Below are 17066 nucleotides of genomic sequence, written 5' to 3' on the forward strand. Positions count from 1 at the left end.
TGTGTGGACCACCCTGTGTGTGGACCACCCTGAACGTAGACCCACCCTGTGTGTAGATCAGCCTGTGTGTAGACCCAGCCTGTGTGTAGACCAGCCTGTTTGTAGACCTAGCCTGTGTGTAGACCTATCCTGTGTGTAGACCACCCTGAACGTAGACCCACCCTGTGTGTAGACCAGCCTGTGTGTAGACCCAGCCTGTGTGTAGACCTAGCCTGTGTTAGACCTAGACTGTGTGTAGACCACCCTGTGTGTAGACCACCCTGTGTGTGGACCACCCTGTGTGTGGACCACCCTGAACGTAGACCCACCCTGTGTGTAGATCAGCCTGTGTGTAGACCCAGCCTGTGTGTAGACCAGCCTGTTTGTAGACCTAGCCTGTGTGTAGACCTATCCTGTGTGTAGACCACCCTGAACGTAGACCCACCCTGTGTGTAGACCATGCCTGTGTGTAGACCCAGCCTGCGTGTAGATCCCCTGACTGACGGGGGTTGCTGCAGCTGCGGGAACGCCCTGCGACGTGGGAACGTCAGCTGGAGGCACCGGCCGGAGCAGTGACGCAAACGAGGGGAGAGCCAAGACTGGGCGCCCCGACTGAGAACGTCCAGGACTGTTACCGGCCGAAACAGGCCAAGATGTACCTGAGAGCCAGGTGAGTGGCGCGGGTGGGAGCCGCAGCGATGGTGCTGCGCTCTGAGTGGAGGCTATGGATCCCACAACGGTATTGGTGTCAGAGCTAGAAAATCACGGTGGTGCCTGGGCCCGGGCGCACATGCTGAGGGGGTGGAGGAATGGGAAAGGTGTGGAGGGAGTGGTGGGGGGAGAGGAGGAGGCGGAGGGAGTGGTGGGGGGAGAGGAGGAGGCGGAGGGAGTGGTGGGGGGAGAGGAGGAGGCGGAGGGAGTGGTGGGGCGGAGGGAGTGGTGGGGGGAGAGGAGGAGGCGGAGGGAGTGGTGGGGGAGAGGAGGAGGCGGAGGGAGTGGTGGGGGGAGAGGAGGAGGCGGAGGGAGTGGTGGGGGGAGAGGAGGAGGCGGAGGGAGTGGTGGGGCGGAGGGAGTGGTGGGGGAGAGGAGGAGGCGGAGGGAGTGGTGGGGGAGAGGAGGAGGCGGAGGGAGTGGTGGGGGGAGAGGAGGAGGCGGAGGGAGTGGTGGGGGGAGAGGAGGAGGCGGAGGGAGTGGTGGGGGGAGAGGAGGAGGCGGAGGGAGTGGTGGGGGGAGAGGAGGAGGCGGAGGGAGTGGTGGGGCGGAGGGAGTGGTGGGGGGAGAGGAGGAGGCGGAGGGAGTGGTGGGGGAGAGGAGGAGGCGGAGGAAGTGGTGGGGGGAGAGGAGGAGGCGGAGGGAGTGGTGGGGGGAGAGGAGGAAGTGGAGGGAGTGGTGGGGGGAGAGGAGGAGGCGGAGGGAGTGGTGGGGGGAGAGGAGGAGGCTGAGGGAGTGGTGGGGGGAGAGGAGGAGGCGGAGGGAGTGGTGGGGTGGAGGGAGTGGTGGGGGGAGAGGAGGAGGCGGAGGGAGTGGTGGGGGAGAGGAGGAGGCGGAGGAAGTGGTGGGGGGAGAGGAGGAGGCGGAGGGAGTGGTGGGGGGAGAGGAGGAGGCGGAGGGAGTGGTGGGGGGAGAGGAGGAGGCGGAGGGAGTGGCGGGGGAGAGGAGGGAGTGGTGGGGGGAGAGGAGGAGGTGGAGGGAGTGGAGGAGGTGGAGGGAGTGGTGGGGAGAGAGGAGGAGTTGGAGGGAGTGGCGGGGAGAGAGGAGAAGGTGGAGGGAGTGGTGGAGGAGAGAGGAGGAGGTGCAGGGAGTGGTGGGGGGCAAAGGAAGAGGCGGAGGGAGTGGTGGGGGGAAGAGGGGGCGGAGGGAGTGGTGGGGGGAAGAGGGGGCAGAGGGAGTGGTGGGGGGAGAGGAGGAGGTGGAGGGAGTGGTGGAGGATAGAGGAGGAGGTGGAGGGAGTGGTGGGGGGCAAAGGAGGAGGTGGAGGGAGTGGTGGGGGGAAGAGGAGGCGGAGGGAGTGGTGAGGGAGAGAGGAGGTGGAGGGAGTGGTGGGGGAGAGAGGAGGAGGCAGAGGGAGTGGCGGGGAGAGTGGACGGAGGGAGGAGGAGAGGTTGGGAGCAGGAGGAGAGGCGGGCAGTGTGCGGGGAAAGAGAGGGGAGGGGGACCAGGTGGAGAGCTGTGCGGGCATTGTAAGGCAGAGATGGTGGGGGTGAGGCGACGAGGCAGATGGAGTGAGGTGAGTGATGGCGAGGTGTGGCAATGGAAGAGAGTGGAATTGTTGGGAGTGGGATGGGATGAGGGGAGGCAAGGAAGAACGGATGTGGCGATGGGTGTCAGAAATAAAACTTCTCACACATGAGTCTCTTTAAAACTGATGACACGACAAGCTTTATTTACAAGTCTGCAGAGTTGGACTCAACTGGCTTCTCACCAGTTAAGCCCCGATACATACAGTGCATTGATTTTTATACCCTTATTGTTTGCCCTTCCCCTTCTTATTAATACTGTTTTAATTGGTTAGTATTACAAAAGCATTCTAAGTATAACTGCATTTTTAATTATCACGTTCGTTACGTACGCTGTGAACTCTACATACACTAAATTCTGTTTCTCACCCTTCTTATCAATCTTTTGTCTCCTGCATGTCTCTCACTATGACCATGAAAAGATGGAGAAGGGTTGCGGGTGCTGGATGAGAATGGGGGTGTGGGAAGAGAGCAAGACTGGATTTGTGTTGGTGTCAGGGCTAGGAAATCAGTGGTTTTCAAACTTTTTCTTTCCACCCTCATTCCATCTTAAGCAATCCCTTACCAATCACAGAGCACCTATGGCATAGGGAATTCTTAAAGTGGTATGTGAGTGGGAAAAAAAATGGTTGAGAACCACTGAGCTGGTATGTTGATCAACATTCCACTTCACTATGCTAGGTGGCTGCTGCTCACCCATTCACCACCCTGCCAGGCTTGTTGTGGTAGTACATAGGTTCCAGAAGATGTGGTGGAGGCAGGCTTGATATTAGCTTTTAAGGAGAAGATGTATATGGATGGGAAAGGAATAGAGGGTTATGGATTGAGTGTAGGTCATTGGGGTTAGGTGGGAGAAAGTGTGTTCAGCATGGACTAGAAAGGCCAAGTTGGCCTGTTTCTGTGCTGTAATTGTTATATAGTTATATAATTTAGCAACTTCTCGGCTCAGGGTCTGCAAGCTCTGTAAATATAGTTCATGTTGAAGCTACTTGGTTAGGAGGGAGAAACAGATTTAACTTTTCAAACTGATGATATTGCAACACAACTGGGAAATGAAGAAAAATAACCATGGTTAATTTGCAGTTGAATTGGGTGTGGTAGAAGAATGAAGGCAATGTCTGTGATGGAGCAGAGACCAAGGTTGTCCAGTTGATGCATATTCTATTGGCTCTGTTGAAGAGGGTGGTGAATGCCTGTTCATCATAACATAATCTGTCTGTGTAAGTGGAAGGATGTGATAAAGGCAGCGAGAGAAAGTGCTGAGGGTTCAAGGATGAATTGCCCTTTTCACTTCCCTGTTCACTTGTGTCGTCACTTTAGGGGAGCTATGGACTTGCACCCCTTGACATCGCTATACGTCAATGCTCCTCAGGTCTCTGCCATTTATTCTCATGTCCTCACACTCGGTTAATTTCCATCTGTCAATTCTCCACCCAACGTTCCAGCTGATTTCTGCTCTGCCTTTCAACAACTTTCTGATATGTAGGAATTCACTAATTTTCGTGTTGTCTACAAACATACCAATTGTCCCAAGGCATTTGATTCCAGCAATGATCCCTAAAGTAGACCACTTGTTAAAGTCTTTGGTCAGAAAAACACTTGTCCACCACTATCATCTACCTCCTATAGCCAAGCCAGTTTTGGATCCAGTTTATTAAAATGTCCCAGATCCGTTGTGTCATTGCTGGACCTTGTCAAAATCATTAAGGAAGTCCAATCATGCCCCACCCCTGCTATATTTGCATCAATCTCTTTGGGTTACTTCCTCAAAAAAAACTCGATTAGATTTCTGAGGTAGCTTCTCTGCACAAGTTCAATTTATTTATTATTTGATTGTATCAGTACAACTTGGTGAAACGGTGTTCTGCAGACCATGGTGCAAAATAGTGTGCAAACACATACATACATAACACATACAGACAAACGTTACACAAACACAGATATTAAAATAATTATTATTGATACATAGTAGAGTCATGGAGAGTCATTCAGCATTCTCACTGCCCATGGGAAAAAGCTGTTCCTCAGCTCAGTGGTTCTGGCTCTGATACTCCTGGATCTCTTTCCTGACGGGAGTAGCTGGAAGATATAGAGTGCAAGGTGGTAGGGCCTTCAATGCAAGCCCTCTTTAAAGAACGATCCCAGTAAATTACATAAGTGGAGGTGGAGGGAGACCCCTCGTGATTCTCTCTGCTGCTCATGTGGTCCTGTGGATTGACCTCTGAACCAATGTTCTACAGCAACCATACCACACTATATTGCAGCCTGTCTGGACACTCTTGCAGAAAGTTAACAGGATGGTGGTCAATACCCTTGGCTGCTTCTCAGGGAGTGCATTCACTGTTGCACCTTCCTGACGACTGAGGAGATGTTGTACATCCAGGCTAGGTCCCTTCATAAGTGGACTCTGAGAAACATGGTGCTCGCCACTCTCCACTACCAAGCTATTAATGTGTAGTCCTAAAGTCCACAATCATTTCCTTTGTCTTGTCCATGTGGAGATTCACGTTGTTATTTTGGCACCGTTTCACAAGATTTTCCACCTCTTTTCTGTTTTGCAACTTATTGTGGAATTGTCCTGTCATCTGAAAACTTGATGATTATTGGAATTGGATCTGGCATTGCAGTTGTGGCTCAGTAGAGTGAACAGAAACAAATTGAGCACGCAGTCCTGAGGTGTGCCAGTGCTCAGTGTGATGGTGCTCAACATTCTGCTGCCAAACTGGACAGATTAATTTTTTTGTCCAGAATCCAATTATAGAGTGGCGTGTCGAGTCCTCGTAAGGTCAGCTTCTCAACCAGCCTCTGAGGTATGATTGTATTAAATGCTGAGTTGAGGTCATGAACAGCATTGTCATGGCAGATGTAATTTTCCAGGAGGGTCAGGACATCGTAATTCGTGGACTGGTTCTGTCTGTAGGCAAATTAAAATGGTCCCATGTCCCTGGGAGGTGTGATTTGATGCGTTCCTTCCACAGATTCTCGAAACACCACCCCCCACACACTCTGGGCATGTTCTAATCTTCCTATGAAATAACTTCATCCGTTTTGGCAGCGGTCTGTATGCCGGGGTTAGCAAGATGGATATGTGTTCTGAGTATCCAGGGAGGGGGCTAGTGACAGCCTTGTATGCACCAAGGTGTTCTCTCCTCTGGTGGTGAAGTTGACAGGCTGTTGAAACTGTGGTAAAACCGTTTTCAGGTTGGCGTGATTGAAGTCATGCAGTTATCAAGGTGGAATTTTTTTTTTGAATATTTTATTTTAATTCTTCCAAGACTTGTATAGAAATTATTACATAAATCATATATATAGTATTTTAAGATTACAGTCTGATCTGATTGCCCAAATCTCACCACCCCCCCTGCTTCCAACTGCTAACATAAAAACAATTGTCCAAACAAGAAGAGGTGTTTGAGATGCCTTCATTAATTAGTCCATATCTCAGTCTTCAGGAATTCAATGCTATTAACTTAACTATATTATTTAAACCTGTTCGGGGAAGTTAATTATATCCTTAAGCCAGGATGATTCAATAAGGTTGCCGTATTTTAACAAACACCATATTTCTTTCTAAGACTATAAATGATCTTTTCTGGGGGGGGGGCGGCGCATATTCAAGCAAGTAACAAGTAGGAGGGAGTTGGACTTCTAGGAGATGTTTAACTGTTACATGGCTACTGCTAGTGCAATCCTCATGAACTATATTTGATATTTTGAGAGTCTTGTGCCAATAACCATAAGATTGGTCAATAAATACAGTTCTGGTTCCAATGGAAAATCCCCTTCTATAATTTTCATCAAAACTTCTGCCAAGTCATACCAAAAAAATCTTACTTTCATGCATTGCCAGGTTGAATGTATAAATATTCCAACCTCTATACTATACCTAAAGCACGAGTCCGGATTTTCAGATTTTAAACTGTGTAATTTTTGTGGTGCAAGGTATAATTGGTGCATAAAATTGTTTTGTACCAATCTTTATCTGACATTAATAAATGAAGTCATGTCATCAGAGCACAATTTTACCCCATATTGTTCTTGAATCCTTTTCCCCAAGACTGTCTCCCTCCTTTCCCTTGATTTGTGTGAGCCCGGTTTCGGGCTATTGCTCTGCAATAGGAAATACATCTGAGATATAAATTTACTTGTGATCCCCTTGTGAAGAAGAGCCTCCAGGTCACTACACAATGGCAGGGTCATGGCTGGTGCTAAACTACACATTGGCAGGGTCATGGCTGGTCCTAAACTATCTCTTCAAAAAAGACCTTAATTGAAAATAGCAGAAGGAAGTTCTCTTTGACAAATATCTATTTTTTAGCCGTTCAAATGTCATAAATGATCCTTGTTCATAACAATCCTCGATACATTTGATCCCTTTACAGTGTCAAGTGTCCAGAATTTTATTTCCTGTGTCATTGGTATTAATTCATTTTGATACAAGGGTGTTTTTAAAGATAACCCCACTTTTAGATTTTATTAATTTTTTGCCATATCCAAATTGTGTTCTAGAATGGGGTCATCTGTCTTTCCAAGCAATAATTTAATTTTCCATTTGTAAATGAAATCTTCTGCTATCTTCTCGCCCACCATGTGTCGACCAATTTGAGCCCAATCAGGAATATCCCCTCCCTCAAAAAAAACTATAAATTTTGATTGGGTAACCAAATAATATTTTTAAAAATTGGTTAATCGTAGTCCACCCAATGAATAATCCCAGGTAAGCTTTCAAGGTGGGATATCTTGGCTTCTCAGATGGCACCATAAAGCTCCTTCATTGCATCACTCCCATATGCCAAAGTATAAAAGTAAACTGTAGCCACACAAAATCACACTAACTCCTAATCAGTTATTGCCTTTCCAATTGAACATGCCTCTTGTCCCTCAAAATCTTCAACAATTTTCTACCACCAATGTAAGGTTCACTGGCCTAAGCTTAAGGTTCTAAGCTTATTCCAACTGTCCTTTTTAAATAAGTGGATGGCATTCACCATCCTCCAATCTTCTGGTGCCTTACCCATTGCGAATGAAAATACCATAAAAATGATTGGCCCTGATCTTGTTGAATGCCATTGGAAAGTCAAGGGGCAAGTGGCCTCCTGCTTCTATGTATTTTCTCTTTTGAATAGTAACATATTTCTTACATTTTAATGTTCTTGAAATTACATGAAACTTGCTGCAAGGTTAAATGCATGATAGATTTTGTCAAGATAATGGCGGAATGCAGAATCACCCGGCAACTCGTTTTGACCTTTCAGTCAATTGCCGAATGTATCTATTCTCCGAATCTCTCCTTCTGGGCAATAACTTGTATTTTATGACCAAAATTACTTGCCTTTAATTATAACTTTGCCGGAATCTTGAACTACAGGAAAATCCCTAACTTCTCATTCCTTTATTATCGTAATAATTTGTAAAATCTTGTTTTAATATTAATTGGCAATCTTCAAGAGTTGGAAGTAAGTGTTCAAGAGGAGAAATGAAATAGGCTACATGGAAATTAAATTCTCCAGTTGCGGATGAATGGCTTCGAATTAGTGGGTAGACTTTTGGAAGGGCAGACCCTGACATTAATTTCCAAGGCAAGACCATATAAACATTGCATGTAGAGAAAGGTGAGTAGCGTGCAATGGAGAATTATTAGTCAAAGTATTAAGCACAAGAAGATCTACCAATAATTTGCTATTATGGTGATGGGAATTTAAAAAAACCCCATAGTTTACAGACCCTAAATTACTATGAAAGGGAGTCAGCAAGATTGGTAAATACAGGCATCAGCATCAAAATTTATTCTCATGAACAAACATGCAAACATTGAAAGCACCGAGCAACAATAAAGAGTGCACAAAAAGTCAAAGTGAGGCAGTGGTCTTTGGCTCATTGATTATTCAGGAATCTGATGGCAGCAGGGAAGAAGCTGTCCTTATGCCGTGAGTGCTCGTCTTTAGGCTCCTGTACCTTTTTCCTGATGGTAGCAGAGTGAAGTGGGTATGGCCAGGATGATGCGGGTCTTTGAGGATAGAGACTGCTTTTTTTAAGACACCGCCTCTTGTAGACGTCGTCGATGGCGTGAAGTCCGGTCCCTGTGATGTCACAATGTGATGTGCTTATACTCGAGGTCAGCACAGTGCCTCAGCACCACTGGTCAGATGCTCTCTGTGTGGAGTTTGCAACTTGTAACCATGTACAAGTGCTCTGATTTCATTCCACGTCCTAAGGTTTGCTGTGAATTGCATCTAGTGGGTAGGCGAGTGGTAAATCTGGAGAGAGTTGGGAAGAACAAAATGAGATTAGTGTAAATGGATACTGTGATAGTACAGATTCTATCACCAATGTGTATGTACAGATGGTCATGTAGGATGACTGTGATTGGCTGAGAGTGTAGCCACACCTACTGGCAGGTTTTAAAGGATTGCTCCTAGCCAGACCAGGTCATTCTGGACTGGTCGAATTACTTGTGATATGCTCCATTCTTTTAGTTAATAAAAGCCTTGGTTTGGATCCACAAATCTTTGGTTCTTTCGACGCGCGCTACAGATAGTCAGCACAAACTCAGTCGGCTGAAGGGTCTGTGATTAAATGCATGGACCCACAGGCATTTTTCTTTGCACATGAAGCTTTTATGAAGCTTTGACTGTTGCAGCAGTGTTGATGGATGAAATAATACTGTACACAAAGCTAGATGTGAAAATAATTTGTTGAAAGGAAAACAAGTATGTTGAAATACTGATAATCTCGCAAAGATCAAATGACTTTTGACTTTCTTCCAGACTGCCCAAAGCTTTCTGTGATTTGTTTTCAAGGCACAAGCCAGGAATAATCTCTATTGGATGAGTATGTCATCTCACACACCAAGAAGCCTTATGGTGACCTAGTTAATATTCATCACTTGAGGAGTTGCATTTTTAAAAGGTGAATGACCTGGTCATTTATCTTGATGATTGTGTGCTGTGAACAAACATTCAGTATCTCTTATCTGACTGTACTTCAGAGGTACTTGATTGGCTGTGTGAACTACTTTGGAATTTACCAAGATTGTGAAAACTGATACAGAGGTAGAGTGAAGACAAATTGCATTGCATTCTGGGAGATGCATGGAAATGATGTCAAGTAAAACTTAACATCACATCACATACAACCCTAAGACTTTTTCCTGTGGGCAAGGCAGAATTACCACTTATTGGTCATGCAAAAAAAACTGTACACAATGTATACATGTAAACAAACTGCAATATAGAGAGGGAAAAAAATCAATAAAATGCAAAAGTAAGAGTCCTTAAATGAGTCCTTGATTCACCACTAATGGACAAATCTCAGCAGTGTTCCCTTTGAGCAGATCGAGCCAACAGGGTTGCCCCTTGTCTACAGGACTTTTCGTCTTGGCAATTGAGCCCTTGGCAGAGGCAATTAGACAAGACCCAGAGATAAAGGGTTTTATGATGGATCAGACAAACCAAAAAATTAAATTTATGGCAAGCAATGTAATCCTGTATTTAACTGATCCAATTAATTCCGTTACTTAATTACAGATTCTATTAAAAGCTTACGGAAAAGTTTCAGTATACAATGTAAACTGGGGGGGAAAAGTGAAATCATCCCACTAACATATTTTGATCACATTGAGTACCAGCGAACAAGTCCATTCAAATGGCCTTTGGGTGGCATCAAATAAGGGAGGATGATGATCTTCAAAATTTATACAAACTCATTTACCTGCTACTTAGTGAAATTGAAGAAGACTTGAATAGGTGGATGAGTTTACCCATCACTCTAATTTGCAGGGTCAACTGTGTAAAAATGAATATATTGCCAAGATTGCAGTATCTTTTCTAGTCCTTGCCCATTCCACGACCTCAACCTCTTTTTAAAACCCTTAATAAGCATGTTGGCAAATTATTTGGAACTGTAAGGTACCTAGAATATCCATGGAAAAGTTAACATGGTTAACATGGGTTAGGAGGCATTCAGTTGCCTAGTTTCAAAATGTATTATTTGGCGGCCCAAATGAGATTAATTTCTTGAGAGGGATGATACCCCCTCCTGGGTACAAATTGTATTGCCCTCTCTAAAAGAGAAGGTGTATAATGATTTCATGCATAAATGGAATTCCAGAATTATAGCCAGTAGGACAGACAACCCCATTTTAAAACATGGTTAAAGTATGGTGTGAGACCTGTGAACTGAAAAGAGGATTGTCACCAAGGACACTTTTAAGACAGAATGAACTTGTACCCATAACTTTGAACAATAACATTTTGGAAACTTGGAATCATCAGGGGATAAATGTCTGAAAGATTGTTATGAAAAAAGACTTGTCGTTTGAACAGCTGAAGAAGAAATAAGACCTTTGTTACTTTCAGTTATGATCCTTCCGTAGGGCCAATTTGGGCCCTGAAATTACTCTACTGGGACTCACTGAAAAGGAGAAACTACTCCATGAAGGAAATGTTTAAAAGTTTATTTCTAGAATGTATTTTTATTGATGAGTGAGACCCAAAGCCAGGTTGGCATAAATCTAGGGTGAGATGGGACTTTGACACAAGTGACGAATAACTCTGGTCAGATCTATGTCAGGGAAGTTTGTTGGCTACTATCAATGCCAGGTATAGATTGGTACATTATAATCTTCTCCATCAACTGTACTTCACCCCACAGAAATTACACCAGTATAAACATGAATTATCAGAGATGTGTTTTAGGTGTGGTGTAGAGGTTGGTTCCTTCTTACATTCTACCTGGCTTTGCATGAAGGTGAGGCCTTTCTGGTGTGACCCTAACCAAGATCACAGGAGTCGTCTTCCCAGTAGACCCAGAGCTTTGTCTTCTTGGGAACTTTACCACAGTGGGTAGATCGCTAACTAATTTTCAAATTAAATTCACAGAAATTGCCTTGTGTGTGACCAGGAAGTGCATAGCAGTAAAATGGAAATCTAACTCCCATCTATTCATAGATAGGTGGTCTACGGGGATGAATAGCTGCATCCTACTTTAAAAGGACAATCTCAGGAAGGGATATAACACCTCCTAAACATCCGGAAGCCTTATTTAGAACATATAGGTACCTCACTGGCTAGCCACTAGACCTCCATAAAGATTTTAACACTGGTATTATCGTGTCTCCATATGTTTTACTGCTCGCACTGACAATGGAATGATTTTCTTTTCTTTTTCTTTGTTCTTTCTCTGTTTAATAGGACTTGTATAGAAGGGAGGGGGTGGAAGGAGGGGTTCTCTTGTCACTTTACAAAAAAAGTATTTGATCGAGTTTTTGTTGAGTCCAGTGCTGGAGGGCACTGGTGTCACTTGGTGGGTGGGGGAGGGGGAGTGTGGGTGTGGACTGCAATGGGTGACACCAAAATGTCAGTCTATAAATTTTTTGTGCAGTGTTTCAGCAGAAATTTATTATTTTTTTATAAAAATATCCCTGCAGAGAGAGAGGTTGAAGCAATTAAAACAGTTTTTGCTTTAAAAGGTATTGGCTGCTGCGGAGTATTTCTTCTGTTCTCAACAAGCCATGTAATCTTTTATCTGCACGTTACCATACGGAAGGATGTTGTCCCGAACTGACTGAAGGTACTGAACTGATTGGTTTATATCTACCAAAAACATTGTCTTGTGTTTGGAAAGTGAAAAACATGAATATTATTTGTTACTGCTAAGCAAGTGACCAACCTGATTTTACTGTGATTGACCTTGAAGTGCAAACAATCTTGGTAAATGTAAGACTGGTAGGTAAAATTGGCAGTAAGGAAGGACTTGAGACCACCTGCAAATTGGACAATTGGACAACAAAACCTCATCTTCCAACTGGGCACTCTCCAACCAGATGACATTAACATCAACATCGGTTTCAGTTAGAACCCTAGACCCCCATTACTTTGAGGAATTCTGCAATGAAAGTATATTGCTATCCTTTCAGGTCATCTCTTACTCAAACTGTTAAGAAATCTGTCTTGTGATTTACCTCAAACGAGATGTATACAAGGTCACAAAAACAACTAAAATGGTCTATTAGTATTGTATGTGATTGCTGTCTCATAGAATATAAAAGCATCGGAAGACTCTCATGCCTGTTCTTGCATTCAGTATGATCATGCTGAACTATTTTCTGTCTTAATCCATATGATCCTTTAGTTTCCTCAGTTCAGTACAGGCATATATATAATCTTTGATTAAGCATACATGTGTCTCGTGAGAAAACTCCAAAGACTTACCATTCTCCAAAAGAAGAAATTTCTCCTCATCTCTGTTCTATATTGGCTAATCCTCTTTGCTGAGACTAATAAATACCACCTCCCAAGTGAAGAAAACAGCAGTTCACCACCCGTCCTGTCAGACACCCAAGATATTACGGTCCAATCTACTGGAGGAACTCAGCTGCTTGACCTACGTGCACAAATGTGTTGAACCATCCTGTTGGCCCGCTTAAGGTTTTAAACATTTTGATGTTTGCCTTTTGCTTCTTTAAATCGGAGGGAATTGAAGCATATTTTCGATCTATTTATTAAAGCAACAGCATCCCTGGAATCAATCAGTGAATACTCATTGCTCTGCTTTTGACCAAGTAGGTAATTGTCAAGGAGATCAGAACTGGACAATACTCCATATGTTGGCTCAGCAAAGCCCTTGTGTTTTTTTTTAAACACAACTTTTGCTCTAGTTTCTTGCAAAAAAGGACAAACGTTTCTCTTGCCTTCCTCCTTTCATATTTGTGATCCATTTGCACAATTCAAAAGCCCTCTGAGTGCTAATATTTACCTTCACCAGTTTTATTAAAAAATGTGCTTGCCTATTTTTTATATCAAAAAGAATGATTAATATTACAGTAATTGTTATAATGCTCTTGGAGCTAGGACTTGATGAAAACATAGTTCCATGAATTGATCTTATTTTTTGCCTCTACAGGAGAATCTAAGCTGTTAATGACTGATGGTGAGTGTTACAGCTTGCAGATTAATAAAATATAATGATCATGTTACCGATGGCACCAAATAGACAAAGGCTGGTTCTGAACATTAATTTATTTTGCAGCCAAGTGCATGTAGCTTATAAGCTATTTATATGTATAGCATTGAAAGATCCTCATCAGATTTTGCATCAATAGAGAGAGAGAAGCAGTAAAATTTTTGGATTGTTTACACATGATGGATCACTGTCAATTAATGTTAACACTCTGGTCTAGAAATACCCCAAGCACCCTAAAGAGTATGCTAAATGTTGTCCAGGTTATCTGTGTAAATTTCATCTACACTGGAGGAATGTTTCTGGGGTTGAAAATGTACTACTTGGGAGTCATGATGGTGATCTGCAGGTGCTCAGTGCTATGACTGGAGGTGGGGAATTGTATTTCTTGGACTAGCTGTGGAGTCATTTAGCTATATATTTTGGATTGGTGAGGAAAAATATCAGGCCTGTATCTTGTAGGGAGTTGGGCTCTGATATGGATCAGTTCAAAGAGTCAGGGACTAGAGATGTTTTTTGGCCCCTGTGTCCTGCTGTTGATCTTGGGGTCAAGAGATTACTGCCAAGGGTTCAAGATCGGATCAAGAAGGGATTAGAAATGGACCAAATTGGCCAAGGATCAGTGTTAACAATAATATGCAAAGCGTTGGTTTGGGTGGTTGATTGGTGCTCAAGAAAGCTAGAGAGGCCAGCGAAAGGCTCCGATTGGAGGAACGTGGCTTGCACCTTGGGTCATTTGATTGGATCAGTGGGTTGTGCTGAGAAAGGTGTTGAGGGCAACACTGTGATTTGGATGCATTTGGTCATTGAAGGAGAATCCAGAACGATTAGAAGGGAACTTCTTGTCCAATCGTAACTCTGATCCAACAACAATGACTGCCGAGGGACATTGTGGGGAGATCTGCAATGCTCTGAAGGGAACATTGATCATGGATGCAATTATCCTGTGCACTCTTGATATAAAAATGCACGGTTGAATTTCCTGAATGATGGAAAATGAGTTGAAAATGGTTCCCATGTTTCACCTTGTGTAAAAATATTTAAAATTTCATAATGATAAAAAATGTGATTTAATTTTTTTTTACTGTGAATAAACTTGACCTTGAAGTTTAGAATTAACTGATCACATTGCAAATCTCCAAGATCTGCAGATTTATTTTTTGACATCCAGCATTTGTATAAAAAGTTTACTTCAATTAACAGTTTAACAATAGCAAAATGTATTTTGAGTAATTTTATAATAGAAATGAAAATCTATTTTGGCATTAATTACCTTCTTTTTATTCAGTGCGTGCGGAACTACAGAAAATTGTGGGTGCGTCTGTAAAATGGAGGTATGTTGATAGCTTCAGGTATTTGGCGTGAGGATGTGAGGGGACAAAGTGTGGGTTGATGGGTTGTCAAGTGGATATTTGATCTGACCTGTTCTTTGTGCTATCTTTTTATTCTCTCTTTTAATTGGAGAAGGAATTGTAAACTGGTTTCCAGTTAGAAGTGGTGAGGAGAAATCTTTTGGCTCGTACAGTAAAACACGTGGTCTCCAGCACCTATAGGGATTGGTAGATCCTGGATAAGTGTATTTTCTGATCGCTTGGGATTTACTCTTACAATGTCTAACTGATAGACCTGCATTAAGAATAAACAATTTAAAAGACAAAAATAAAACATTGTACTTACACTGAACAAACTTCACTTGCATGAATATAAAGCATTTTACTTTATTTTCAGTCACATTCTTTGAAAACATTTAACCATCCCTTCATCTGCAGGTTCCTCCAAATTTCCCCCCCCCCCACCACCATGGAGCTGACCCAAAGATGAACAATAACATTTTAGATAATGAATTCCCCTCCCCCTCCCCCTCAGCCAGCTCTACATCCTGGCCGTCACCATTACTATTTCACACCACTTTATTCCAACAGCTGATACAATCCAAGCACAACCAACTCCCTCTGTTGGCTGAATATTTTCTCCCATCTTCACCAAAGGTTTATGTGTTACTTCCGAGAACATTTACTTTTACAATTTTAAACTTGTATATTTTTAACCAATTATTTTAATTCCTGTTTATTTATTTATTTATTTAAACAATTGAGAACCACTGGTTTAATGTATAAGGCCATACACTTACTATCCTTCCTTGTATTTTCTATTGGCAAAAATGAAGTTGGATCTTGTAGAATGCCCATTTGAGAACAGAGGATGGAGAGATGTACGGCTGTATAAAATGGCTGTTAGGCCACATTTTGACTAAAGGGTGCAGTTCTGGTCACTTCATTACAGGAAGAATGTGGAGGCTTTGGAGAGGGTGCAGAAGAGATTCACCAGGCTGTTGCCTAGATTGGAGTACATTAGCTGCAAGGAAATTATTGGACAAAATTGGATTGTTTTTTCTGGCACATCGGAGACTAAACGGTTATCCTTGATAGTTTAAAAATGATGAGAGGTATAGATAGGGAGGTAGTCAGAATCCTTTTCCCAGGGTCGAAATGTCAAATACGAAAAGATATTGTTTTAAGGTGAGGGATGTGTGTATGTGGGGGAGGGGGGGAAGGGGTTGTAGTTTAAAGGAGATTAGTGATGCTTTTTTTAAGAGTGGTGGGTGCTTGGAACACACTGCCAGAAGAGGTGGTAAAGCAGATAGAAGAGCAGCCTCTAAGAGACATTTAGACAGATGCATGAACAGGAAGGGAATGGAGGGATACAGATTATGTGCAGGCAGAAGGATTAGTTAGATTGGCATCATGGACTGCACAGACTTGATGGCTGAAGGGCCTGTTCCTGTGTTCTGTCTTTCTATGTTCAATGATCTCTTGATTTGTGTAGAGATCTCCCAGTTCCTTTTTCCTGTTATCTCCATCACTATTTTTGCTTTACTACTCTCTCCTCTTTCTCTTCTCCCTTTTCTTTTAAGAATATTCTCTGTTTCCAGGCATCTTTCCACTTGTCTTTCTATTCTGGTTTCATGAGGTATTCTGCACTGTTGACAGTTCTAGTTCTCTCTTCCAGTGAGCATCTCCAATCCACAAAGGAAAGAGCTTCTTTAAGTTCTTTACTGGTTGAAAGCCAGGACTCTTTACCATGTCGTCATATGAAGGACAGTTATTTGGAGGCATATCTACCATTGGGAAGCCAACTTCTCTTAAGAGAAAAATACTTGAATGTTCATAACTTAGTAAGGTAAAGCAGGTCACTAATAATATATTTATTTAAATTTACTTTTCTATTTTGAGATGAAACTTGACAAATTATATAAGATTTCATTTTGAGTCTGTTTTTCCTCAATAGATTTGGCAGGATCCTCGAAGATCTTGATTCATTTGGAGGTAAAACTCGGATATTAGACAAGTTCATAAGTTTACCTTGACCAAGAGGTGAACTAAAAAGATTGTGTGAAACATTGGAAAGCTATTTCCACTGAGGTTAGGAGAGATAAAGGCAAGAGGACATGGGTTAAGGGTGAAAGGGGAAATATTTAAGGGGAATATGAGAGGGAATTTCTTCACACAGAGTAATTGGGTGTGGAATGAGCTGCCAGCTGAAGTAGAGAATGTGGGGTCAATGTTAACATTTAAGAAAAATTTGGACAGGTACCTGGATGGGAGCGATATGGAGAGAGATGAACTGGGTGCAAGTGAGTGGGACAAGGCAGAATAATTGGCACAGACTAGAAATGCTAAAGGGCCTGTTTCTATGTTGTAATGTTCTATGGATAGAGTGGTGTAGTTGATGGGACAGAACAAACTGACAGAGGCATAGGTTTCGTAGATCTACCTATATTGTTGTCTAAAATGATCTGATGCAAAATGACAAGGCCCTTGCACAATCTATAGGCAACACATAGCACAATCTGCTGGAGGAACCCAGCAGGAGAAAAAGAATTGTTGATGT

At 43.0% G+C, this 17066-nt stretch overlaps 1 protein-coding gene across 2 annotated transcripts in view; it reads left to right on the plus strand.

Moving 5' to 3' along the window:
* The first annotated feature begins 536 nt into the window (after positions 1–536).
* LOC138738746 (acyl-coenzyme A thioesterase 9, mitochondrial-like) overlaps positions 537–17066 on the plus strand; it is a 46254-nt gene continuing 29724 nt past the window's right edge. For both annotated transcript variants that reach the window (XM_069889579.1, XM_069889580.1), the window contains exons 1-6: positions 537–649; positions 11686–11786; positions 13119–13145; positions 14464–14509; positions 16185–16355; positions 16464–16501. In XM_069889579.1, coding sequence (XP_069745680.1) covers positions 633–649; positions 11686–11786; positions 13119–13145; positions 14464–14509; positions 16185–16355; positions 16464–16501 — 400 coding nt within the window. In that variant the 5' untranslated portion in view covers positions 537–632. The remainder of the gene's footprint in view (positions 650–11685; positions 11787–13118; positions 13146–14463; positions 14510–16184; positions 16356–16463; positions 16502–17066) is intronic.

This window comes from Narcine bancroftii, chromosome 7 (assembly GCF_036971445.1).
Source record: "Narcine bancroftii isolate sNarBan1 chromosome 7, sNarBan1.hap1, whole genome shotgun sequence".
Classification (NCBI taxonomy): domain Eukaryota; kingdom Metazoa; phylum Chordata; class Chondrichthyes; order Torpediniformes; family Narcinidae; genus Narcine; species Narcine bancroftii.